The sequence below is a fragment of the Moschus berezovskii genome, chromosome X (assembly GCF_049115385.1).
Source record: "Moschus berezovskii isolate FMDL1 chromosome X, NW_MosBer_1.0, whole genome shotgun sequence".
In the NCBI taxonomy this organism is placed as follows: Eukaryota; Metazoa; Chordata; class Mammalia; order Artiodactyla; family Moschidae; genus Moschus; species Moschus berezovskii.
In genome coordinates, this window is record NC_142488.1 from 91,418,438 (window position 1) to 91,444,154 (window position 25,717).

The window sequence follows — 25,717 nt, forward strand, 5'->3', positions numbered from 1 at the left end:
TCTAAAGTGACAAATAAATGATAAATATAAACAAGCTATCAGTCTCATACATCCCAGCCAACTCACACTAGAGACTGTAACAAATATGTGGAGGTGATAGTGCAATATTCCTCAAGAACTTAGTAATACAGGGGGAAAGCTTATAGCAAAAAAAATAAGGTGGTAAAAGTCATATATAATGAATACGATTAGCTTTATGCCACAGAGTAATCCAAAAGTATATAAAAGCTTGAGAATGCCTAAATTTCAATTAGGGTGAATTAGGTGCATTGGAGAAGGAAATGGCAACCCACTCCAGTGTTCTTGCCTAGAGAATCCCAGGGATGGCGGAGCCTGGTAGGCTGCCGTCTATGGGGTCGCACAGAGTAGGACACGGTTGAAGCGACTTAGCAGCAGCAGCAGGGGCAATCTTGGAGAAGGCAATGGCAACCCACTCCAGTACTCTCGCCTGGAAAATCCCATGGACGGAGGAGCCTGGTAGGCTGCAGTCCATGGGGTCGCGAAGAGTCGGATACGACTGAGCGACTTCACTCTCACTTTTCACTTTCCTGCATTGGAGAAGGAAATGGCAACCCACTCCAGTGTTCTTGCCTGGAGAATCCCAGGGACGGGGGAGCCTGGTGGGCTGCCGTCTATGGGGTCGCACAGAGTCGGACACGACTGAAGTGGCTTAGCAGCAGCAGCAGGAGCAATCTAAGAGTGGCAGAACTTTAGTGAGCGGAAATTGACTGTATCATACCCTACGTAAAGAAAGACTCTGGGTAGGAAAAAGAGAGTTACCCTGGAACTGACTAAAACTGACCTTAAACACTCGAAGAGCCAGGATTTGCTTATCCAGGAAAGAAATAATCTGGTGAACACAATACTATTTTTAGAGAGATTGACCCCTCAGAGGAAATGAAATGATTGGGTTTTACCATGGCCTGAAGGAAAAACTCTCTCACTTCCCTTTCCTTCAGTTTGATAATTAAGAAACTTTCTGATGACTAATGTGGCTCCCATATATACTGATAGCAGAGAAGAGCTATTCTAGTCCGCAAACATGAACATTTTGGTCACCAGAAGGAATTACTTCTATCATGAAATAATAAGTTGACATTCTGGCTTACACAATAGTCTCAGAGTTTGGTTAGCATTAATCTGATGATACTGAAGGCTTAACAGCAAGTTTCTGAACATACAAAAGATAGAGAGGCCTTGGACTGTGACAGTCATCAAAGTGGAGGCACCCAGTGAGTTCTGGTGACCATGCAGTAGTGTTTCCTTAACAACATCTCCTTTCTTACTTTCCCTTGAAATTAGAACAATGGCAGCATTCAGGCTCTGAATATATGATTATCAGAAAAAATTATTATAGCTTATGAAGGCTCCTCCTGTCTAGACATCGTCACTCTTTTAAAAGAAACCTATTTCTAAACCATCTTGCTCCTTCTTCATTCATCTAACACTTTAAAAGCATCAATTTTTACCTTCTTGTAATGTTTGACTCAACCAGTGATAGAGCCTCAGTAAGACTGACTCATCTCTGACACAGTTAATATAGTGAAGTAGCAGAGAACTGTTCAGCACTGCACCCATCTGAGAAGGTAGCTGCAAAGACAGAAAAATCGGTCAACTGTAAGTATATAAAAAGGAGATCAGAGCAACAAGGAAATCATCAGATAAGAAATATAAAACAAAAATAAAGGCCATGAAGGTCAAATGGATTGTGCAAATAAGCATGTGGCCCAGTTATATACCTCTAAGCAATGAATGTTCTGTAAGAGTTGAGGGAAGCTTTTAAGCTGTTCCAGTGGAAATGATCCATTGCTACTGAAGTAATCAGAAAGATTCATCCTTTTTTTCCTACTTTCCTTACTGTAGTTACAGGAATTTAGCACTGGTATAATTGAGTGAGAATTCCATTTCTAAAAAAGAAAGATAATGAAACAATCAGTGGATCAAACAGATTATAAACTATACATGTAAAAGCACTTATTAAGGTGATCTAATGAATGGAGCCTGAATGTGGTTTGCATAGAATCCTAATTAATTAAAATATACTCAGACATCTATAATCTCTTCCAACATCTGAAACGTTATGGCTTGAATTAACAATAAAGAAGGCTATGGAAGTTATTTGGGGTTTTAAATACTTACTCTTTTTATAGGATGGACATTAGCTAACATCAACTTTAGAGGTTCTGAAGGAAATTCTTGATTCCTTGGCCTCAGAGCAAGTAGAGCGGTCTTCCATGGATTCTCTGAATTTTTAAAATAGATCTGTAAATTTGAATATAAAGTACATGAGAGGAGGTATCCATAAGTTGGAATGGTATAAAATCTAAAACTCTTCATTAACTGAAAGTAAATTAAATATGAAATATTTTGTACCCATGCAGGTCCATTTAAAGTGGTTTTTTTTCCTAATCAGGAATCTGTTAAGAACACTGAATAGAATCAAAAGGAAGTGTTAATCCCTAAAAAACTTCTCAGAAGCAATACTACAATATTAGATCTTAAACAGTAGGCTATAAACATTTTAGTCAAAATCCATAAATTAACTTACTCAAAATAACATATTTCTATCCAAATATGACTTATCGCTCCTTAATCTCTTACCTTCTTTCTCATAGGCAAAGATACAGAAATCAAAGTAGGAACAAAGAATTTATACAGTGACAACAAAGCCTGGAGATGAGGCTGCATTCCCTGAAATAAAATAAAAGAGTTTTCAACTCTGTGGCCAATAAGAAAAATAAAGTAACAATAAAATAAAAAGATTAAACATATATTCAGATCCTAATTTTATTATGTGATATAGCTATAGAAGATGCTATAGAAAATCGAGGGACAGAAAATCAAACATTTAGATCAACTATCATAAAGCAACCCTCGCCGACTTGACATGTTCTCTTTTATGATCTTTTCCCATATTTTACCTCTTCCCTATATTTTCTCTCTTCTCTGCCTGATTAATATGAAATAAAATTAAATTTAGACAAAATCATTATTATTACTATCCTCAGAGAGCTAGCAGAAGATACTGCATGCACTCAAAGAACCGAAACAGGAAGCTATAAAACAAGAAAGTGAAAGTGGTAGTTGCCCAGTCTTGTCTGACTTTGTGAACCCATGGACTACAGCCCACCAGGATCCTCTGTCCATGGAATTTCCCAGGCAAGAATATTGAAGTGGGTTGGCATTCCCTTCTCTGGGGGATCTTCCCAACCCAGGGATCAAACCCAGGTCTGCATTGCAGGTAGATTCTTTACCATCTGAGCTACCAGGGGAGCCCCTAATAAAACAAAAACAATCACTGAATTGTAAATACCAACAGGAAACCTCATACTGGAGAAGCACAAATGTGCACATATGTTTGTGTTTTTCATGAAAACTGAATGCCTCTATGTAGGTCATGCAGGCTTCAATAATTAGGCATAGGCACCACAACTTCCAACGGTTTTATACCCAAAGCTTCTGTTACCTGGCAGGTATAGTGGAAATAACAAGGCAAGAGGGTTGTAAGGACAAGAGATAGTAGTCAGGAAATATACTGAAGTTTAAGCATCCAGAGAAGAATGCTTTTCTAGATCACAGCCACAGAATAAATAAGTTAGTCACTTTAACAAAATAGTCATTTTTTATTACTCCCTAACACTTAATTTCCAGCCATACCAACCCAATTCCATAAACAGTTGCTGCTATTTGATATCTACCTGGCTTTTGCTCATGCTGTTCCTTGCCATGAATGCCCTTCTTTTCCTTCCTGGTCTAGTTAAATTCTACTCACCATCATCACTCCTTCCTTGACCCCAGTCTAATTCTGATTTTTATTTTGTTGACTCAGCTCCCCAGGCAAAAAGTTTCTTGAAGATAATGATGCATTCAGTTTTACATCCCCAAAGCCTAGCTCCATACCTAGCACAGAGTACACTGGCGAGTTTTAGGTTGAGTACTCACCATTTTGGCCTGAAGATCAAGCAGTTTTCTCACACGAAATGGTTTGACTAGTGAAGGTAAAGAAAAGAAGTACTAAGTTTGTGGTTCAGAACAAAAAGAAACGTTGTCCATGTAGCTTCTCCTTACAACACATTAAGAATATAATTACCCTGCTCAGTTAAGCCATTAAGCAGATGCTCTTAGGTAAAAGTACTAAAAAGCAATTCCCACAAAACCTTGCTATAGACCTAATGCTAATAATTAAAACTTTATAAAGGCCAACACAAATGCTAATTCCACAGAGTGAATGTAATACAACTGGAATGAAAATACTCACCATTCTCTTTTTTGGTAAGTAAATATAACAAATGGCAGACATAAGGGCACTGTCAAAATATAAAAATTAAAAGAAAAAATGACAATATATCTTGAAGCGAACAACAATCCATTTTCCTTAAATGTCAATCCTACACTGATTAAGTAAAAAGGCTTCAGGACTTGAATGAACAATAGTTTCAATTAGCATGTCTTTATGCCATTTTTGGGCTTCCCTGGTGGCTCAGCTGGTAAAGAATCTGCCTACAATGCGAGAGACCTGGATTCTTTTTTTTTTTTTAATTTATTTTATTGGAGGCAAATTACCTTACATTAATATATTGGTTGGTTTTGCCATACAATGACGCGAATCTGCCTCGGGTGTACACGTGTTCCCTTTCTTGAACCCCCCTCTCCCCTCCCTCTTCCCCAAATCCTCCCTCCAGGTCATCCCTGTGCACCAGCTCCAAGCATCCTGTATCATGCGTCAAACCTGGACTGGTGATTCATTTCATATATGATAATATACATGCTACAATGCCCTGGGTTTGGAAGATCCCATGGAGAAGGGAAAGGCTACTCACTCCAGTATTCTGGCCTGGAGAATTCCATGGACTGTATAGTTCATGGGGTCATAAAGAGTTGGACATTACTGAGTGACTTTCACTTACTCACTTACACTATTTTTAAAGTTATTTTTGGAATACAACAATGCAGAGAACTTGAAAACCAGAAACAGATTCTTCTGCCTAACAAAAATTCATGTTTTCCTTCTAGTGCGTGTGTACATGCTAAGTTGCCTCAGTCATGTCTGACTCTTTGCGACCCTCTGGACTGTAGTCTGCCAGGCTCCTCTGTCCATGGGATTCTCCAGGCAAGAATACTGGAGTGGATTGCCAATTCCTTCTAGTAGTCCACACCTATTAAGATACAAACTTAAAACTTTTATCCTGATTTCCCACTTAAAAGTATTTTCCCATGTTACTTGGTCTTCAAAATGATCATTTCAATGATCTTATTATTCCAGTGAATATATCAGAATTTAATTAGCCATTTAGCCCTCAGTCTGGCAAAATAGCATACACTCAATAAATTTGAACTTAAAGTACTGAAGGATTGGTTCCTTATACCACATCATTTTGAGTGACCACTTGTTGAGGTTTTATTCTAGATTAGAGGTCAGCAAACTATAGTTCACTTATTTTTGCAAATCAAGTTTTACTGGAACACAATTGCACTAACTCATTTATGTATTGGCCATGACTGTTTTCCTGCTACAACAGCAGAGTTGAGCAGTTGTGACACAAGCTGAGTGGCCTGCAAAGCCTAAAATATTTACTTCCTTTTCTTTATAGGAAATTTGCTGCTACTTGTTCTAGAAGAAAACAGAGGAGAGTATCTTCATGACCAGAGAGTAGCAGTTCATCTTTTCCATTAAAAAAATGATAACCATAAAATAAAACATAAAAGAAAAAACCCCAATAAATCAGAGTTCATGAAATTAAGAGTATCTGTTTGTCAGACAAGAAAACAATATTCTATTGCAGGGATGGGTAAACAACCACCTGTGGATCAAATTCAGCCCACTGCTGGTCACTGTGAATAGTTTTATTGGAACACAGCCATTTGTTTATTGTTTGTAGTAGAGTTTGCACTGCACCAGCAGAGTGAGTACTTGTTTTTTTTTTTAATTTTTATTTATTAAATGGTATAAAGCACAATGCCAAAAACATTAACAGTTAAAATTTCACCAAATGAAAAAATACTATAGAATACACAGTTGTAAAAAGCTACATTAAGTTATTTTACAACTGCCTCAGGCTGCAAAAAAAAAAAAAACCACCCAATGCCATACCTAAGTTATCCCTCTCTCAAAATAATGCCATTTATGTTATAAACCATGAGCACCCCATCAAAAGACGGGAACTGCTTTTGTTAATTCATATATATATATATATATATGACTGTATCACTTTGCTATACACCTGAAACAAACAACACTGTAAATGAAATATAGTACAATATAAAATAAAAATAAGTAACAGATCTTTGGGGCTTTACACAGAGTTAGAGTTCCTATCAGAGGGATAACAGCACCACAGCCGTACTGAATCCTCATGAAGGAGGCACACGAATGACTGGATTACAAGAGTTACAGGAATGAGAGCTGCTCACTTCCCAGAAACTACAGCTCACAGAAAGCCAACAAAGGCACGAGATACAGACCATTTACTTATGAATGTGTAAAACTCAAGAAAGAGTACTTGTGACAAAGACAGTATGAAGCTCAAACCTAAATATTTACTACTTGGCCCTGTAAGAAAAAATTTGCCAATACCTGCTTTAGAATATAGGAAATTGAAAAAGTAAATTATTAAAGGGGGCGACAGAGGATGAGATGATTGGATAGCATCACTGACTCAACGGACATGAGTTTGAGCAAACTCTAGGAGATAGTGAAGGACAGGGAAGCCTCGTGCACTGCAGTCATTGGGATCACAAAGAGTCAGACACGACTTAGCGACTGAACAACAACAATAACAAACTATTAAATGGGACTACAGAAGCAGCAAAACCCAAGATTTTTTTAAACAAAGTTATATTTTGGTAGTTATGACTCTAAGTACAGAATTCCATATTGCCACTCCTCCACTTAGAAATGAGTTGATAAAGACTGAACATACTTGTAAAAAGTGTGAATTTAGATATAGGATTTTCTTTTTTTTCAAGGGAAGAATACATATTATGACCAAGTCTGCCATATTCTACACAAAATATAGTAACTTTCTGTAAAAAAAAAAAAATTCACTGCCTCACATCCCTAGGATATGAACCACTGAAAGCGGAAGTGTTAGTCACTCAGTCATGTCCAATTCTCTGTGACCCTATGGACTGTAGCCCGCCAGGCTCCTCTGTCCATGGGATTCTCCAGGCAAGAATACTGGAGTGGGTTGCCATTTCCTTCTCCAGGGGATCTTCCCAACCCAGGGATCGAACCCAGACTTCTGCATTGCAGACAGATTCTTTACCACCTGAGCAACACAGGGAATGCTGTGAACCATTAGCAATACATGTTGGGTATAAAATGAGTGTCACCCTAAACTCTAGTATTCTATCTGAAACTGTCCTTTAATCACATCTAGAAAGCAAAAATTCATGTGCATCTGAGACTTTACAATTGCTTTGCTGACAAATAGTCAGCCACCGCATTTCAGTCACTACAGAGTCAGGCGCCCATCAAGTTGTGACTTTTTATTTTTACTTTTTGGCTGCACCACATGACATATGGGATCCTAGTTCTTGATCAACGATTGAACCCACACACTCTGCAGTGGAGTCTTAACCAGTGGACCACCAGGGAAGTCACAAGTTGTAACTTTTTTTAATGCTTTTTATAGTTAGGATCCTTATTTCTTCTGGGTGATACTTATACAAATGTGTTCAGTTTATAAAAATTGATTGAACTGATTACTTAGAAGTAATTTGGTGTATGTATGCATGCTAAGTCACTTCAGTCACCTCCAACTCTTTATGACCCTATGTACTGTAGCCCTCCAGGCTCCTGTGTCCATGGGATTCTCCAGGCAAAAATACTGGAGTAGGTTGCCATGCCATCCTCCAGAAGATCTTCCCAACCCAGGGATTGAGCCCACGTCTCTTTTGTCTCCTGCATTGGCAGGCAGGCTCTTTACCACTGGTCCCACCTGGAATACTTCAATAAATATTTTTAAAAGAGAAGAAGGAAAAAAAGGAAGCCCCCTTCTCACCTGCCATGCTGAGCAAGAAACTCTTTAGTCAGCATCATGAAAACTACTCAAGCATACTGAAATTATTTGACAAACATTTATGAATAGATCCTATTCATTCATTCATGAAAGAAGTATTTATTAAGCAGTAGATAAAACAGACAAAAAGACCTGCTCTTATGAAGTTTACAATACTAGATATTTTGGTTATAAAAGGTTCAGTCCCTGCCTCAAAGAACTCCTAAGTATGTATCCAAAAGAATTCTAAGCAGGGACTTGAACAGACACTTGGATGCCAATGTTCAATGCAACATTATTCATGTTAACCAAAAGGTAGAAACAATACAAAAGTTCATCAACAGATAATGGTATATACATACAGCAGAATATCATTCAGTCATAAAAACAAAGTTCTGATATATGCTATAACATGAATGAACCTTGTAGACATGTTAGGTGAAAGAAGCCAGACACAAAAGAACAAATACTGGATATTCCACTTATATAAGGTACCTAGAATAGGCAAAGCATTATGCTTTCAAGTAAAAAGTAAAGTAAGTTAAAAGAAGCCAGTCAAAAATGACCCCACACTGTAGGATTCCATTTATGTGAAATGTCCATAATAGGCAAATCTCTAAAGACACAAAACATATTAGGAGTTGCTTGCATGAATTCATGCAAAGTCGTTTCAGTCGTGTCCAACTCTTTGCGACCCCATTGACGAAGCCCGCCAGGCTCCTTTGACTATGGGGATTCTCCAGGCAAGAATACTGGAGTGGGTTGCCATACCCTCCTTCAGGGAATCTTCCCAACCCAGGGATTGAACCCACATCTCTTATGTCTCCTGCACTGACAGGCAGGTTCTTTACCACTAGTGCCACCTCAAAAGCCCTAGGAGTTGCTTGCTGCCGCTGCTGCTAAGTCGCTTCAGTCGTGTCCGACTCTGTGCGACCCCATAGACAGCAGCTCACCAGGCTCCCCCATCCCTGGGATTCTCCAGGCAAGAACACTGGAGTGGGTTGCTATTTCCTCCTCCAATACATGAAAGGAAAAATGAAAGTGAAGTCACTCAGTCGTGTCCGACTCTTCGCGACCCCATGGACTGCAGCCTACCAGGCTCCTCTGTCCATGAGATTTTCCAGGCGAGAGTACTGGAGTGGGGTGCCATTGCCTTCTCCCAGGAGTTGCTTAAGAACCTCTAAATAGAAAGATAGGGGTGATAGCTAAAATGTATGAGCTTTTTTTTAAAGTGTAAGAAGGTCACAATAAAGCAAGCCACATGAATATGTTGGTTTCCCAAGGGGTATGAGATTTTTGAAGTGATAAAAATGGTCTACAATTGACTCTGCTCATGGTTGCACATATCTGTGAACATACTAAAACCCTGTAGATTTTACTTTGGGTGGACTGTATGGTACGTAAGTTATATCTCACAAAGCTGCTTTTAAAAAGTATTCAGAGAGAAAAGAAACAACATATTACAATTAGACTGATTCAACAACAATGGAAAGGAGGTGCCAGTGGAATAATACTGTCAATGTCCTGAGAGAATTTAACTGTCACTCTAGTGTTCTACACACAGCAGAACCAAATTTCTTTTTTTCCCTACATATACATGTATCTGTTCTTTTTCAAATTCTTTTCCTGATTAGGCAGAACCAATTTTCAAGAACATGGGCATAGTAAAGACATTTTTAGGCAAAGACAGAGTTTACCATCAAAGATTCTACTCTCAAACTGGGGCGCTATGACAACCCAGAGGGGTGGAATGTGGTGGGAGGTGGGAAGAAGGCTCAAGAGGGAGGGGACATATGTATATCTATGATCCATGTTGATGGATGGCAGAAATCACACTATACTGTGTTATCCTTCAATTAAAAATTTTAAAAAATTAAAAATAAAAAGATTCTACTGAAAGAATATTCTAGGGATTTTCCCAGTGGTCCAGAGGTTAAGACACCACACTTCCACTGCAGCGGGCACAGGTTTAATCCCCAGTTGGGGAAATTCTATATGCTGGGTGGTGCAGCCAAAAAAAGAAAAAAAAAATTTAAAGAAAATATTTTCAGACAGAGGAAAATAATCTCAATTAAAGGTCTGAGTTGTAAAAGTAAATGATGAGCAAAGAAACTGGCAACTATGTGGGTAAATCTAAACAAATATTAATTGTGAAGAAAATAATAATGTCTACTATGTGTGTATGTGGAGGAGGAGGCGAAGAGTCAGAACTAAAATCAGATAATAGTGCACAATCTGGGAGGGATGTGATCAGAGTTACAGCATTCCAGGGCCCTGTATCTTTCAAGATGGAGAAAAAGATATTGATTACCTCTAGACTTTAAGAAAAGCCTTAAAGATTTCAACTGAGAAAATTATAAATAGATATTAATTCATTAAAAAATAAACCCATTACATGACAAATGACATATTTTATGAAAAATAACTATATCTTCCAAACAAAAGAAAAATAGTACATTTTATACTATATGTGCATATTAAAATAGGTATAATAACAACACCACACAGAGTATGTAATTTCCAACCAAGAATGGGGGAAAACCACCATCAATCCAAAATAAGAGGGATGAGGAAAAGAATCAGAAAAAAAGCAGATCATTTAGAAAGCTCAAAATAAGAGATCTCAGGGCTTCCCTGGTGGCTCAGTGGTAAAGAATCCACCTGCCAATACAGGAGTTCCACTCTTGATCTGGGAAGATTCCACATGCCATAGAGCAACTAAGCCCATGCACCACAACTGTTGAGCCTGTGCTCTAAAGCCTGGGAGCTGCAACTACTGAAGCCTGTGCACCCTAGAGTCTGTGCTGTGCAACAAGAGAAGCCCACATACCCCAATTACAAAGTAGCTCCTGTTCCCTGCAACTCCAGAAAAGATTGCAGCAATAAAGACCCAGTGCAGCCCAAATAATAAATTTAAAAAGTAAGGTATTCCTACTTATTTATACGATATCAATAATCACTACAAAGGTAAATAAACTAATTTTCCAGGCAAAAGTGAAAAATCATTAAACAGGATTTAAAAACAAAATCTGTGCTACGCTAAGTTGCTTCAGTCATATCCAACTCTTTGCAACCTTACGAACTGTAGCCAGACAGGCTCCTTTGTCCATGGGATTCTCCAGGCAAGAATGCTGGAGTGGGGAAGTGTGTAAGACATGAGGGCAAAGGAAGATTTTTCAAAAAACCAAAAGAAATACACCAAGCAATGTTGTTGCTGGTCAGTCGCTAAGTTGTATCCTACTCTTTGTGACCCTATGGACTGCAGCACACCAGGCCTCCCTGTCCCTCATTATCTCCAGGAGTTTGCCCAAGTCCATGTCCATGCTGCTACTGCTGCTAAGTCACTTCAGTTGTGTCCGACTCTGTGTGACCCCATAGACGGAAGCCCACCAGGCTCCCCCATCCCTGGGATTCTCCAGGCAAGAACACTGGAGTGGGTTGCCATTTCCTTCTCCAATGCATGAAAGTGAAATGTCCATACCAAGCAATACATGCCAAATAAAGCCTGAGTTGACAATGTCAATATCAAACAAAATGACTAAAACGAAAAGCATTTCTAACAAAACGCTACTTCATGGTACAGGTTTGACTCAGCAGGACAATATGAAAACTATAATTGTGCCTTTACCTAATAATAGACTCAAAATATATAAAGCAAAATTTGACAGAACTTTTTAAGGAAAAACTGACAAGTATGCCTTCTGAGTGGGAGATTTTCAACATACTTCACTTGGTAATTGACAGATGAGCAGCGACGGCAACAACAACAACAAATCCATAGGATACGGAAAATTTCAATTCCAATAACCTTCATTCCCTTACTCTAGTCTTCAACAACTCACCCCACTGTCACTCTAAATCCTGTCATCACATTGAACCAGTACCCCCCTGCAATCTTAAACTCCAATGCTACAACTTCTATCATTCCAGTTTTTAACCCTAATACATGTCTTTAATGTCACCAAGGCAACCTGAAACTCAGCTGTTTGTGCTCTCAATCTGCTCTCTTGTCTTCACCTTCTCCCTTTTCTCTCTAAACTTCCTGATCCATTAGCTCAGTCACTCTCTTGCCTTCGTGTCCCACCCTGGAGGAACTACGACCCTTGACATTAGTAACATCACAAATTCGTGCTCCCTAAACGTATCTGGGCCTTCAGAACTGTGTCTATAATCTACTTCTATTTCCACCAAGAGCTATTTCAAAATGTATACTCTCAAACTTAACATTCTATCTTTTCCTACTCATTCTCAGCATAAGACCTTGCCTCCTACTTGAGTGAAATTTGAGAGAAAAAAAAAACCCACTAAAACCACTGGTCAGGAATTCCCTCAATCCCATCCCTTACTAACTCACAAATTTATGGACATCAACACTCATATCTCTCTTCCTATTGAAAAGAAATCCCTATAACTTTAACCCTGAAAGTGAAAGTGATAGTCACTCAGTCATGTCCAACTCTTTGCAACCCCTATGGATTGTAGCCCACAGGCTACAGAGGCTACAGAGGACAGGCTCCTCTGTCCATGGAATTCTCCAGGGAAGAATACTGGAGTGGGCTGCCATTTCCTCCTCCATTAACCCTGATCCCTAGTCTTATTTTGATACTGCTCCTCTATATTCCGATGGAACTCTGTGGTTACTCTCACAGGATTTATCACACTGTACTTCTCTGTCCTACTACATTTAAAGATCTTCAAGGCTCAGCCGCTTACTAGGTAGGTTACCTTAGCAAAGTTACATAACTTTTCCAAGCCTCAGTTGTCTCATCTCTAAAATGGGAATAGCATTTCCCATAAATCCTGCCTCTAGTCACATGATTCTGGATAATTATTTGACTTCTTTGTGCCTCAAACTCCTCCTGTCTAAAATGGGGATAAAAGTGTATATGTCACAAGGCTGTAAAGAGGTTTAAATGAGTTAAAACCACTTCTTATCTGGTGTGTGTTTTACATTTACAGCACATTTCAGTTTGGCCCAGCCACATTCCCAGTGCTCATTTAGTCACATGAGGTTAGTGGCTACCACACTGGAGAGCACAAGTATAGAAAATAATAGGTGCTAAATAAATGTTTATTTTGAATTGAGGTTAAGAATAAAAAGAACTTTCAGACCCTCAAAACTAGGAAAAAAATACATAGTCTGACATTTCATTTTCTACATTTTAACATCTCTGAAAACAAAACTAATCCTAAAATCAGTATCAGGTGACAATTTTAATGGCAACATTCCATTGTCATGGTTCAAAAGATAATGATGCATCTTAAAACTGATGGCATCTTAGAGTTGGTGAAATACTGTGTAAAGCACTTGGTGCATGGTATATAAGGCTCATATAAGTTAACTATATGAGGCTTATAGTTAACTTATGTGCTAAGTCAATTTGGTTGTGTCCGACTCTTTGCAACCTATGGGCCATAGCCCACCAGGCTTTTCTGTCCATGGGATTCTCTAGGCAAGAATACTAGAGTGGGTGGCCATGCCCTCCTCCAGGGGATCTTCCCGACCCAGGCATTGAACCCAGGTATCTTATGTCTCCTGCATTGGCAGGCAGGTTCTTTACTACTAGCACCATATGGGAAGACCAATAGTTAACTTATTCTTACTCATATTTGTATCTCCAATACTAGTTCAATGACTCTCACATTAGTAAATGTTCACTGAGTGAATTTTACAGGATGTAACCTCAAACTTTGTACATCTAAAGCCAAACATATTACGTTCCTTTAAAACTACCTGCTTTTCCACAAATTTCCTTTTATGGTCAAAGGTACCATCATTCTGCATCATGCTGACTTACAAACTCTTATCTTTATTTCCTGACATTTCCCTTAATCCAGTTTAGGTACTAGATTATGTCAATTCTTCCTTTACAGTCTCCTTTAAGATTTGTCCCTTCAATTTTTCATACCCCTTAATCTCTGATAGTGATTCTCAGACTTTTTGGTCTCAAGACTCTTTACATTCTTAAAAATTAGAAGATCCCCAAAAGCTTTTGTTTATCTGGTTTATAGCTGTTTATATTCACCATATTAGAAATTAAAACTAGGAAATTTTTTAATGTTTAGTAAGTCATTTAAAAAATAAACTCATTACATGCTAACCATAAATGAAATATTTTATGAAAAATAATTATATTTTCCCAAAAAAAGACTTAGCATGACATAGTTTTACATTTCTATAATGTTTCTGACTTTACAGATACTCTGCTTATGCATTAAATGTAACAATATATTGTTATGATTGAAGTACATGAAGAAGAGTTAGCCTCACACACATATGTAATTGGAAAAGAAGGAATATTTTAATAGCCTTTTCAAAAAATTGTGGATATTAGTCTTTGACACTTCACCAAAACTAATAAGTGGTAGTCTCTTAGGAAATAGATGCAACATGGATTCTGAAATCTTATCAATGAACTCTTTGTACTCTATTCCATTAAAATTCATTGGTATATCTTGCACTCTGGATGGCTTTTACCCATACATAATTTCAAACGAGATCATTTGGAAATTAGTTATACCTATCTCCCAAATGTTGACATATTTCATTATATAATTATTAATATAATTATAATCATTATATAATACTAAAAATCACAGTCATTAATATTCTCATTCTCATCAGCAAAGTCTTTTAAGTATTGGGAAGCTGTCAAGTTCACAATGACAAATACAAATTTTTCAAACTTGTCATTTTCGCTTAAAAGCTCAAATTTTACCACTTGCAACAAATAGCGCCAATTGTTTTCTATGAAATGATCAGCTCACTTTGTTCATTTTCAAGAAAACATCTGCCAAATACCAAGTCTGAATAACCATAGTTTATATGTCAGTCATTCTTTGAAGTAAAAATGGTATTCCATGGAAAAAAGCAGCTAGTTTGGCTCACAATTCAATCACACAAAGTTCCTTTCCTCGTGACAACTGTTGTGCTTTAATATGCAGAAGGGATTTATTTATACTTCCCATTTCATCAGACAGAATATTAAAGATATATCTCACAGGTTGAAGTTTAATATAATTAATGAAATAATTTTTATTGCTTCATTTGGGACATTATTAAGTAAAACTTGCATTTTTGTTTTTTACTACAGTAAAGAACACAACAAACGCTACTACAGTGCAGACTCAGTGCCCTGAGTGGGTCAGCAGTTTTATCCACCATCAGTGCAAATGTCAACACAGTGAAAATAGCTACTAACATCTTGATATCGCTATAAAGATAATTTTAACCTCTGAGACCTCCTGAAAGTTTCTCAGGAAGCATCAAAGGATCCACAGAGCATATTTGAGAATTGCTAGTTTAGGATATCATCATCATGTCAGTCTCCTAACTAGTCTTTCTGATTCTAGCTTCCATCCTAATTCATAATGTTTGACATTATTTAATAGATACAACTTCCTACAATATTGCTTTCAACATGTTCTGTCCCAAGTTTTTCAGTGATTTCCCCACTGGATAAAGTTCAAATTCCTTACCATCATATTTAAAGACCTCTACAATTTTTCCTCACCCAATTTTTTCAGCCTTACCACCCACCACTGCTGACATCAATTGTAATTAAGTCAGTCTGATCTATTTAAGGTTTCCTAAAACACAATTAACACAGTTCACAACTTTGCTTGAAATATTCCTGTCATATCAAACATCAAATCTCAAATCCTACTCCACCTTCATGGCCCAGTTCAATGCCCACGTACTTTATGATGCTTTTTCTAATCACTCTGGTTTACAGTGTTCTTTTCTTCCTGGAAATATCACGGCAATTATTATCCTCATATTAACATACACTGTCTTTGATAACAGAACTGACATGTTGTCATTTAACTTTATGTGCTTTCCTTAGTCTCCGAAATAGATTACAAACCCCTGGAATATAGAAACTCTCAGCTAATATTTAAATCTTCTACACTGTCTCATATAATGCAACAAACACAGTCAATTTTTGAAAATGAAATCAATAAATGAATTCCCTCCCTTCCCCAAAGCAAGAGAAGTTCTGTTAGATGAATGGTTCACATGGTCTGTGAACTACTGATGGTCCTTGAAAGACTTCCAGGTGGACAGTAGATTGATTTCTTAGAGTTATTAATGCTTTCAATGGGACTAATTATGCTATTTAATCAAAATCAGTCCACTGGTATCTCATGAAAAGTAATCCTCTCCTTCTCATTAATTCTGATGAGGTTTTCAGTGTTAATCAAGAAACTGTAGAATAAGTGACCCAAAGGACCCTGTTGAAGTGGTTTAAAAGTGAAAAGATGGCAATCACTGCTCTAGATCAGCAAAGAGACTCCAATGTGAACTCAATTCTATCTGTAATGATTATTTCCTTAAAAGAAGATAAAAAGCAAATGTGGGGAAAATTCCATTTGTTAATCTGAGAGACGGGTATAACAGTGTTTGTTATGCTACTCATTACACTCTTCTGTTTCATACATTTTAAAATAAGTAAGGTAAGTTGTTTGGCACTTTGAAGCACATATCCATCGATATACAAGCACGTACCACTGATCAAAATGTATAATGCTGTTCAATTCTTACTTACCAGCGTGTCATCTTGCAATGAAGCAAAAAAGAAGCCATAGAGCAAGTTAATTTGCTCCTTGTGATCAATGAAGTCAAACATTGCAATCAGCCAACGATAAAACAGCACCTATTGAGAAACAAAATGCTTATCTTTAGAGAAACATAACTGGCACAAAAGAGCTTAATTCCCCCGCTCAGGACTGTTTTAGAAGCCTCTAGCACAAAGAAGGATAACAGATTTTATTTCTCAGTAAAAATTTCTATTTGAACAGAGTTCTTCATCAAGCTATATTGTTCCAAAACTACAAGCTTTGCACAAAAGGTCACTGCCATTACTTCATAAGTGGCTCTTTCTTGCCAGCCCTTAAATGGCTCTGAAGGACTTATCAGCAAAATGTTTAAAAAAATTACCTTGGTGCTACCAGAACACTTGCCAGCACAAAGCCAGGAGACCGCCTTAACCACAGAATCTTCCGATATTAGAGTTGCTGGAATCATACACTTGAATATCCGCGTATTTACAGCACTCCCTAGAAAGTAGACAAAGTCCAAATTAAACTACATTTTAGGGTCTTGATTGTCCCTTCACTGTAATTAACTCTTGATCCTAAAACTTTCACTTCACATTGAAGGCAATAAAGTAATATTCAATAACTCTTATGGCGAAGGCAATGGCAGCCCACTCCAGTACTCCTGCCTGGAAAATCCCATGGGCAGAGGAGGCTGGTGGACTGTAGTCCATGGGGTCGCAAAAGGTGGGACATGACTGAGCAACTTCACTTTCACTTTTCACTTTCATGCATTGGAGAAGGAAATGGCAACCCACTCCAGTATTCTTGCCTGAAGAATCCCAGGGACAGGGGAGCCTGGTGGGCTGCCGTCTATGTTGTCGCAGAGAGTCAGACACGACTGAAGCAACTTAGCAGCAGCAGCAGCAGCAATAACACTTATCATCATTACAAAGCATAGTTTGAAACAAAAATGTACCTTTAACTTCTAATATAAACTATAAAGCAAATTCTTTGGCTCTAATATTTCTATCTAACAATGGAGGATGAATATAGGATCTCTTCGTGGAAGGATGAAAATGTTTGGACATTAGATAGTAGTCATGATTACCCAACTCTATGTGCTGTGCTTAGTCACTTAGTCATGTTCGACTCTTTGCGACCCCATGGACTATACAGTCCCTGGCATTCTCCAGACCAGAATATTTGAGTGAGTAGCTGTTCTCTTCTCCAGGGGATCTTCTCAACCCAGGGCTCAAACCCAGGTCTTTACCTTCTGAGCCACCAGGGAAACCCAAGAATACTGGAGTGGGTAGCCTATCCCATCTCCAGGGGATCTTCCTGACCCAGGAATTGAACCAGGGTCTCCTGCACTGCAGACGGATTGCACTGTAGGCAGACCTGGGAAGCCCACCCAACTCCATGGATATGATAAAAAAAAAAGGAACAAAACCAACCCCATATGCTTCAAAAGAGTGAATTTTATGGTATGTGAATTACATCTCAAAAATAGTGTTTTACTCCTAGGAAAATTTCAAGGACTTTCTAAAATGGCATAATAGATTCTGATTTATTTAAATCTACTGTAAGACATCTTACATCAGCTGCTACATTTAAGGACAGATGCATTTGTATTCTCCATCCACCCCTCAAAAGTGGAAAGGATACCAGAATGAAACAACTACCCCATTAGCTGGTAGTATTGTCATTCTATATTGGTCCAATCTTACCATCATTCTCTGGCTTCCATGCTATTCTCCCATCTGCTAATAGAAGTGATGTGACCAATAGCTTTGTCTTAATAAAGACCCTATATCAGCTTCTGCTTATTAAGGCTTCAATAATTTTATATACACATATATTATCAATTTCTTTTTGTATTTAAACATTGTTTTATTTGCATTATACTGTGGTGATCAGAACCATTCACTGGAAAACTAGTGTTCTCAACTTCTCATACAAGTAGAAGCCACAACAGTATCTTGGATACATGTGTTTTTACCCAATGTTTTAAAGGCATTACAGTGTGGTAATCACATCCATTCAGTATAACCGTTTTCAACTTCTCCCGAAAGTGGCATTCTTAGAAACATAGAGGTCTTTAAACACTGTCTTACATGCACTATAGCATGGTGATCACATCCATTCACTAAGATAACACTGCTCTTAACTTCACCCGTAAGTAGCATTCTCAGAAATATCTTATACATGTCTTTTATTTTCCTACAGGTGCAGACCTCTTGTTTTTTTTTCCTTAGTAAAAACTGTATATATTTAAGATGCACAACATGATGATATGATATAATCAGCCCTCCATATCCTCAAGTTCCACATCTGTGAATTCAACTAAACACAGAAAGTGTTCCTAAAAAAATATTACATAAAGTTCCAAACAGCAAAGCTTGAATTAGGCATACACGGGCAACTATTTATACTGCATTTACATTATATTTACAACTATTTATATAGTTGCAACATGTAAACACCTGGCAGATACTATATACCTATTTAGTAAAATGACCACTATAGTCAAACTGATCAACATTTTATTTCCTTACATAGTTACCATTTTCTTCTGTGATAAGAGCACCTAAAATCTATTCTCTTGCAAATTTCCAATATTCTATACAATATTACTAACTTTAGTCATCATGTTCTCTAGATTTACTTATCCCACATAACTACAATTTCTACCCCATCATTTTGTGTTGAAAAAAGGAAGCAGTGATGGCAGGTAATGAATCATAAGAATAAAAATCTCTGCTCTCCACTCAGTGATTTCTTGTTTTTACCTCTCTTCTCCCCTATTCCCATCCCCCAATTCTTGTAAAGTTTATAACAGTCTGACCACTAATACTCTATACATATACCAAATTCAAGGGGAGAATTCTATGTTGAATAGAGTCTATATTGACTCTATTCTTACTTCCCAGTGACTTTTTAATTACTAAAGAATACGGTCTCTTTGTATCTAATTATGACATTTCTAGCATACCTGCCCTTGAATATGCATTTCAGCTTAGCAAAGGAGTTACATACAAAGATCTAATAGTGATGGGGGATATCATAGAAATAACTAAAAGGAGAAAAGCAATTAAGGAGGCGACCTTTAATGTCTCCAAATTCCAGCTTAAAAGAAAAATGAAATTAGACTAGAAAGCTAGAGATTATTTTTCAAATTGTTATATACAAGTTTCAAAGCCTGAGGCATTCATTTTTAAAAAACACATGCATTTGCTATTAAGACCTAGCTGCTGCTGCTGCTGCTAAGTCACTTCAGTCGTGTCCGACTCTGTGTGACCCCATAGACGGAAGCCCACCAGGCTCCCCCGTCCCTGGGATTCTCCAGGCAAGAACACTGGAGTGGGTTGCCATTTCCTTCTCCAATGTGTGAAAGTGAAAAGTGAAAGTGAATTCGCTCAGTCATGCTTAGCGACCCCACGGACTGCAGCCCACCGGGCTCCTCCATCCATGGGATTTTCTAGGCAATAGTACTGGAGTGGCTTGCCATTGCCTTCTCCGATTAAGACCTAGCAAACATCACGAAAACCTAATCATTCATTTCTGAGATATCATAAAAGAGAAGAGAAATTCCAAAGTACAAAACATCTGTACATTCTATACATGTTTTAAGGGGAGTAGGAATAGATAGAATTGTTTTTGATGGACACTAATCAGTTAAATATGAATTCATGGATATATGTTAGAAGCAAACAATCTGAAACCACTTATAAGAAGACCAATTTTATTAGGTCAAATTTAACTTTCTAGGAAAACAGAAAGCACTAATCAGGTAAAAATAGAGAACTAAAATACCTGGAAGTCATATACTGAATTCAGCTAGCCATGCATTGTTTCTTTAAAATACATACACAAACCCTTGCAAATGGTAACCCATTCCAGTATTCTTGCCTGGAGAATCCCATAGACAAAGGAGCCTGGCGGGCTACAGTCCATGGGGTCGCAAAGAGTCGGGACACAACTGAGGGACTAACACACACCCTTGCAAACATGACAGGGTATGCACAAAGGAACCCAATATGCAAAATGGTGTATTAAGTATCCAATTTTGATAGTTGTCTTAAAGAAAAAAAGTAGAAAATCTGGTAGCAGTGTGGTGCACTATAAACACTAGAAGGGGAGTAAGGAGACCAGAGCTCCCCAGTTCTAGCTCTGAGATTAAGCAAGTCTCTTTAACCACTCTGGGCTTCAGTTCCCTCACATTTCAAATGAGAATGTTCAAGGGCTAAAATACTCTCTAAGTGTAAATTTGGATGAGGGTAGGTTAAAAGGTTCTCAAGTGAAAAGAATAATGGACAGATACTATTTCTTTCTAAGATTCCCCACCTCCACCCCCATACAAATGAACTTAGAACAGAAAAGGAAGCATTTGCTCAAAAGAAAAAGCATCTTAACTGGTAAAGCCACAGACACTGGAATGGAGACAATATCAACAGCAACTTGCTGTCACTGATAAGTGAACCTAAAGGCAATAAAGTACACCAGTGATCTCTTAATGTGCCTTCCAGCAACACTACTTAAACTGCTATCTACCCTTCCTAAGAGAAATACTAAAAATCACTTTTAAGCATTTGGTAACAAGAATCCACTTTAAAAATAAAAATATTATAACTAGCCATTTTCAGTATATGCACACAGAAACTTTTTGTTAAGGTAGTTTCAACACAGTGAGTGAAAGTCGCTCAGTCGTGTCCAACTCTTTGCGACCCCATGGACTATACAGTCCATGGAATTCTCCAGGCCAGAATACTGAAGTGGGTAGCCTTTCCCTCCTCCAGGGGATCTTCCCAATCCAGGGATCAAACCCAGGTCTCCTGCGTTGCAGGCAGATTCACCAGCTGAGCCACAAGCGAATTCTGGACATAAGAACGGTCCATTTGTATAATCTTAGATTGGTTTTATGAAGAGAATAGGAAAAATATACAGTTCTTTAACTGCATCTGATTCCAGTCAACAATGTAATTCAAATTCTGAAAGGCAAAACTAATGCTGAAAAATGTATCCCCGTGACATACCAAATTTGCCACTGAGTGCCACACTTAATAGAATGTCGATTCCTTCCGCAGTTAACCCATTCTTCCATGCCACATTTTCCACAGTTTTCAAGTGTTTCTCTTTACTCTGTGAAGTTTTAATGGGACCTGAAAGAGGAACAATAGTAAACAGTGAGGACTTTAAAACCCTCTCACTCCTCAGCCTCAACAGTTAAAATTATATTACTTCAAAGGAACAGCTTTATGTAAAAAAGAAGTCTTCCTAAAAACCCTTCAAAGCCCTTAAAACTCTAGAATATTTGACAGCAGGAAAACTGAGTCCTTCCCTGGTTTCTTTGCTCTAAATTAACTAAAAGCACTGAACTTAAGACTAAGCTGTTTTCAATAACTAAGACAGTGTGGTTCACAAGTTTTCCTGCACATTTGAATACCTTAGAGAGCTGTTGAAAAATTCCAATGCGCAAGTTGTGTCCCATACTAATAAAATCAGAAAATCTAAGAGTGGATGGATGCCAGGTACCAGTGGTTTCTAAAGATTCTCGGGTAGGGGACTTCCCTGGTGGTCCAGTGGTTAAGAATCTGCCGTGCAATGCAGGGGACTTGGGTTCGATTCTCAGTCAGGAAACTAAGATCCCACATGCTGCAGAACTACTGAGACCTGGTGCCACAACTAGAGAGTCTGTAAAATGGAATATCCCACATCACACAACAAAGATCCGCACCTCCTGTGACAAAACTGCATCCATGATGTGGTCAAATAAATCAATATTAAAAGAAAAAGATTCTGAGGTAATTTAATCCCAATGTGCAACAGTTTGAAAACCACTCTGCTGGAACATTCTGTGTTGTTGTATCCCTAGTACCTAGCATAGCGATATGTAGTTAAGGGCTCGATAAATGTCCATTAAATAAACAAAAATCACGAATGAGCAAAATATGCTTTCCTTTAAAGATCCTTACCAAAAAGAGTCTAGAATTTTTTCACAGAAACAAGCCTTACACAAGGAAAACAATCTCTTACCTTTCTCAAAGTATCTCAATGCTATCTGCAGAGCGTCTTCTGCTTGATCGTCAGTACCTTCATAATCTTCCACAGTATTGTTCTGTCCACGTTTTGAGAGGCTCTTTGAGTCATTTAGGTCCTCTTGTATTCTCCAGGCCGAGAGTCTAGTCTGATAGCTACTACTACCCTGTGAAGTCCTCTTTCGTGTCCAAGAGTTAACTTTCTTTTGAGATGACATTACTGCATATGTTCTATACAGAAACAAATGTCAAGGTGTCACTAACCAGCCAAACATTCCCTCCCTTTTTACTCCAAAGACAAGGACCACACCTATCTGTACTCCCCACATTCAGTACAGAGCACCTAGCATACAAGTACACAGTAAAAACTGACAGCAATCCAGGCAACAAAATCTATAGGTTAACTTTCTCAAAAAGCCCTTTGACCTAAAGGGGAACAGAGAGAAACAGCTCTCCAAGGTAACATTCACCAGCTGAACTGGCCCTGTGGGAGGCGGGGGGAAAGATGGTAAGAGTACAGGGAACATTACAAATTCTCCTAAAATGGCTGTATCACATAAGTGAGTCTAACACTAATTCATTTCATGAACTCAAAGTTACTTTCTCCACTCCTATTTCTCTCCACTTTGCCTTGATTTTGCTTTTAATCTGAGCGACTTCACTTTCACTTTTCACTTTCACACACTGGAGAAGGAAATGGCAACCCACTCCAGTGTTCTTGCCTGGAGAATCCCAGGGAGGGGGGAGCCTGGTGGGCTTCCATCTACGGGGTCACACAGAGTCGGACACGACTGAAGTGACTCAGCAGCAGTAGCAGCCTTGTCAGTGCAAAGTTTAACACAAACTGGTTGCCAAACTAAGGATTCTCAGAATAGAAACATGCCTCACTAATTCTCTTATTCAGTAAATAATTACTAAGCATCATCTATATGCCAAGCACAGTTCTACTTATCAGGGATAAATAATAAAAGTCAAGGCCTCTGCTATAGTGAAACTTACCGGTGTGGGATGGGGAGGCGCACGAGAGTCAATAAATAAGTAAATAACTAATAGTGAACATAAAATACAGTGGTGTGATTAAAAAAAGGTGAGGTGACAGTGACAAGCTACTGTGGAACAAGTGTTCAGAGAAAGCCTCTCTGATGTGACCTTTAAGCTAAATTCAAATGCCAGGAGGAACCAACTATGTTAAGATCTGGTCAAAGAGTATTTCACGGAGAGGAAATAGCAAGACATACAAAGATCTTGAAGCAAGGTCTTTGTGTGTTAAAGAAACAGCAACACCACCAGTAAGAGGTGAGGATGAGTAGTGGCATGAAAGAGGTACAGAGTAGTGGGAGACAAAGTCAGAAAGGCAGACAGGGACTGCTACATTGGGGTTTGTCAACCAAAACAAGGAGTCTGGGTTTTAAGTGTCATAGGCAACTAACTACAAGGGGAAGGGAACAGTGTCAGAGAGGAAGTGATACCATCTGATTTTAAGATCGTTTTAGCTGCAGCGCAGAGAACAGAATGTCAGGGGTCCAGGAGTGGAAACAGACAATTTAAAAAGTTTAGCAAAGGGCCAGAAGAGATATGACTGTGGTCTGAACCTGGCCTAAAGTGTAAAGAGAGACAGAAGATGATTGTATTCGTGAAATATTTCGGAAGGAGACTGATCAAGGCCATAACAAAAGAACTGGATGTAGGGAAAAAGGGAGAAAGCCAGAATGACTTCTAAGTTTGGGGCTGCAAATGGGAAAAACGAAAGGAATGTTCTAGGAACAGATGAGGCCGGAGCAGGAAGGAGAGCAATATGTATGTCTAGACCACCAGGAGGTTCCAGGTTGCCAGTTGTTTCCTCAGGTCCTACGTAAGAAGGGCGGGCGACCAGCTTCTGGCCCCTTCTGATGGAACCGTCCCATCGCTCCCCAAGAACTCCCCTCTCACAGCCTGCCTCAACAGGGAGCAAACCTGGCCGCGACCACAGACCCACTGGGCAGATTCCTGGTCCGGGGGAAACCCGACACCTTGTAGGACTGGCTTGCTCAGAAGTCAGGAGACTGATTCTCTTCAGCACCTGGGCTCCCAATTTGCCGTGTTTAAAAGTACCTCACCTCGTACACTCCGCGGTCCCAAACGCTCCAGGTTGCAAACACCACCTCTCGGATTCAAATAAACGAGCTCCACCCCGCGCATGCGCTTCCGCGGGACGCGGGCGCGGCGGGGCGGAGCCACGTGCTCTGCTGAAGCTTGATTGGTTGAGTCGCAGCTCCCTGGCGCGAGGCGCTGCGCGCGCTGACGCTAACACAAACTTAATAGCCGCGCGCCCCACCCGCCCGGGCCCGGGGACGCGCAGCAAGTCAGCCGTTGCTGCTGAAATCAGCTGATTGTCTGACGTTCCCCTTGTTCTAATATTGTTCGCATTCGTCACTGTGCGTAAAACAAAACGATTAGTGTCTTGGTTGTTGAATTTAACAAGACCAATTATAGTGATCCTTTTGCTCAGGCTGATCCCAAATGTCGGGACTTTGTAAGAAAATATGAAACTGCAAACTTCTCAACAAAGGCTGTTCTCCCCTGCTGGGCAAGAGAATTAAGTTAAAGGGCCTGAGACCTCTGAAGCAGTCTCTAGGAGGTGAGAGGAAAGGACAGCTGAATTTGCCTTCTTTTTACCGAGAATGGGCACGCATACCTTCGAGGGTTTGCTGGAAACGGCGTCTTGTATGTAGCTGGCCAATCAAAATGCAAAGATTCCTAATCTTTGAGGAGTCAATGGACTTGACAGACACTGGCTAAAACAGCAACAAGGGCTTAGTCTGAGACCTGAGATTAGTCCCTGGTTTAATCTTCCTAGAGTGGGGAGTGGCGAGAAAAGATAAAAATTTAGTGACTCTCACAGATTTTTTTGAGGCCAAAACATAACCTATAAACTGTAGGCAAAACTGTGGGAGGAAACTTTGCAATCTTAGGGAGAGATGAAGAATCAGATTATGTTGATGTATTTGGGAAAGACTACAGCAAAAATGGTTATTTGCCACATCTTACATGGTTTTCAAAGTACTTTCAAGAACTCGTGTTTAATCATGCATGAGAACTGACTATTCAATATTTTCTATGATAGCTGCTCTTCCTTATCTAGTAAAACTGAAAAATTCTTGA

At 38.9% G+C, this 25,717-nt stretch overlaps 1 protein-coding gene across 2 annotated transcripts in view; it reads right to left on the reverse strand.

The window, feature by feature from the left end:
* The window catches only part of CENPI (centromere protein I), a 70,570-nt gene extending 45,837 nt beyond the window's left edge, over positions 1–24,733 (reverse strand). For both annotated transcript variants that reach the window (XM_055393391.2, XM_088833670.1), the window contains exons 1-11: positions 24,673–24,733; positions 22,575–22,807; positions 21,575–21,700; positions 16,942–17,060; positions 16,550–16,657; positions 4,259–4,307; positions 3,943–3,989; positions 2,602–2,691; positions 2,140–2,262; positions 1,740–1,907; positions 1,470–1,590 (exon numbers count right to left, since the gene is read on the reverse strand). In XM_055393391.2, the coding sequence (XP_055249366.1) occupies positions 1,470–1,590; positions 1,740–1,907; positions 2,140–2,262; positions 2,602–2,691; positions 3,943–3,989; positions 4,259–4,307; positions 16,550–16,657; positions 16,942–17,060; positions 21,575–21,700; positions 22,575–22,794 (1,171 nt within the window). In that variant the 5' untranslated portion in view covers positions 22,795–22,807; positions 24,673–24,733. The remainder of the gene's footprint in view (positions 1–1,469; positions 1,591–1,739; positions 1,908–2,139; positions 2,263–2,601; positions 2,692–3,942; positions 3,990–4,258; positions 4,308–16,549; positions 16,658–16,941; positions 17,061–21,574; positions 21,701–22,574; positions 22,808–24,672) is intronic.
* Positions 24,734–25,717: the final 984 nt, after the last annotated feature.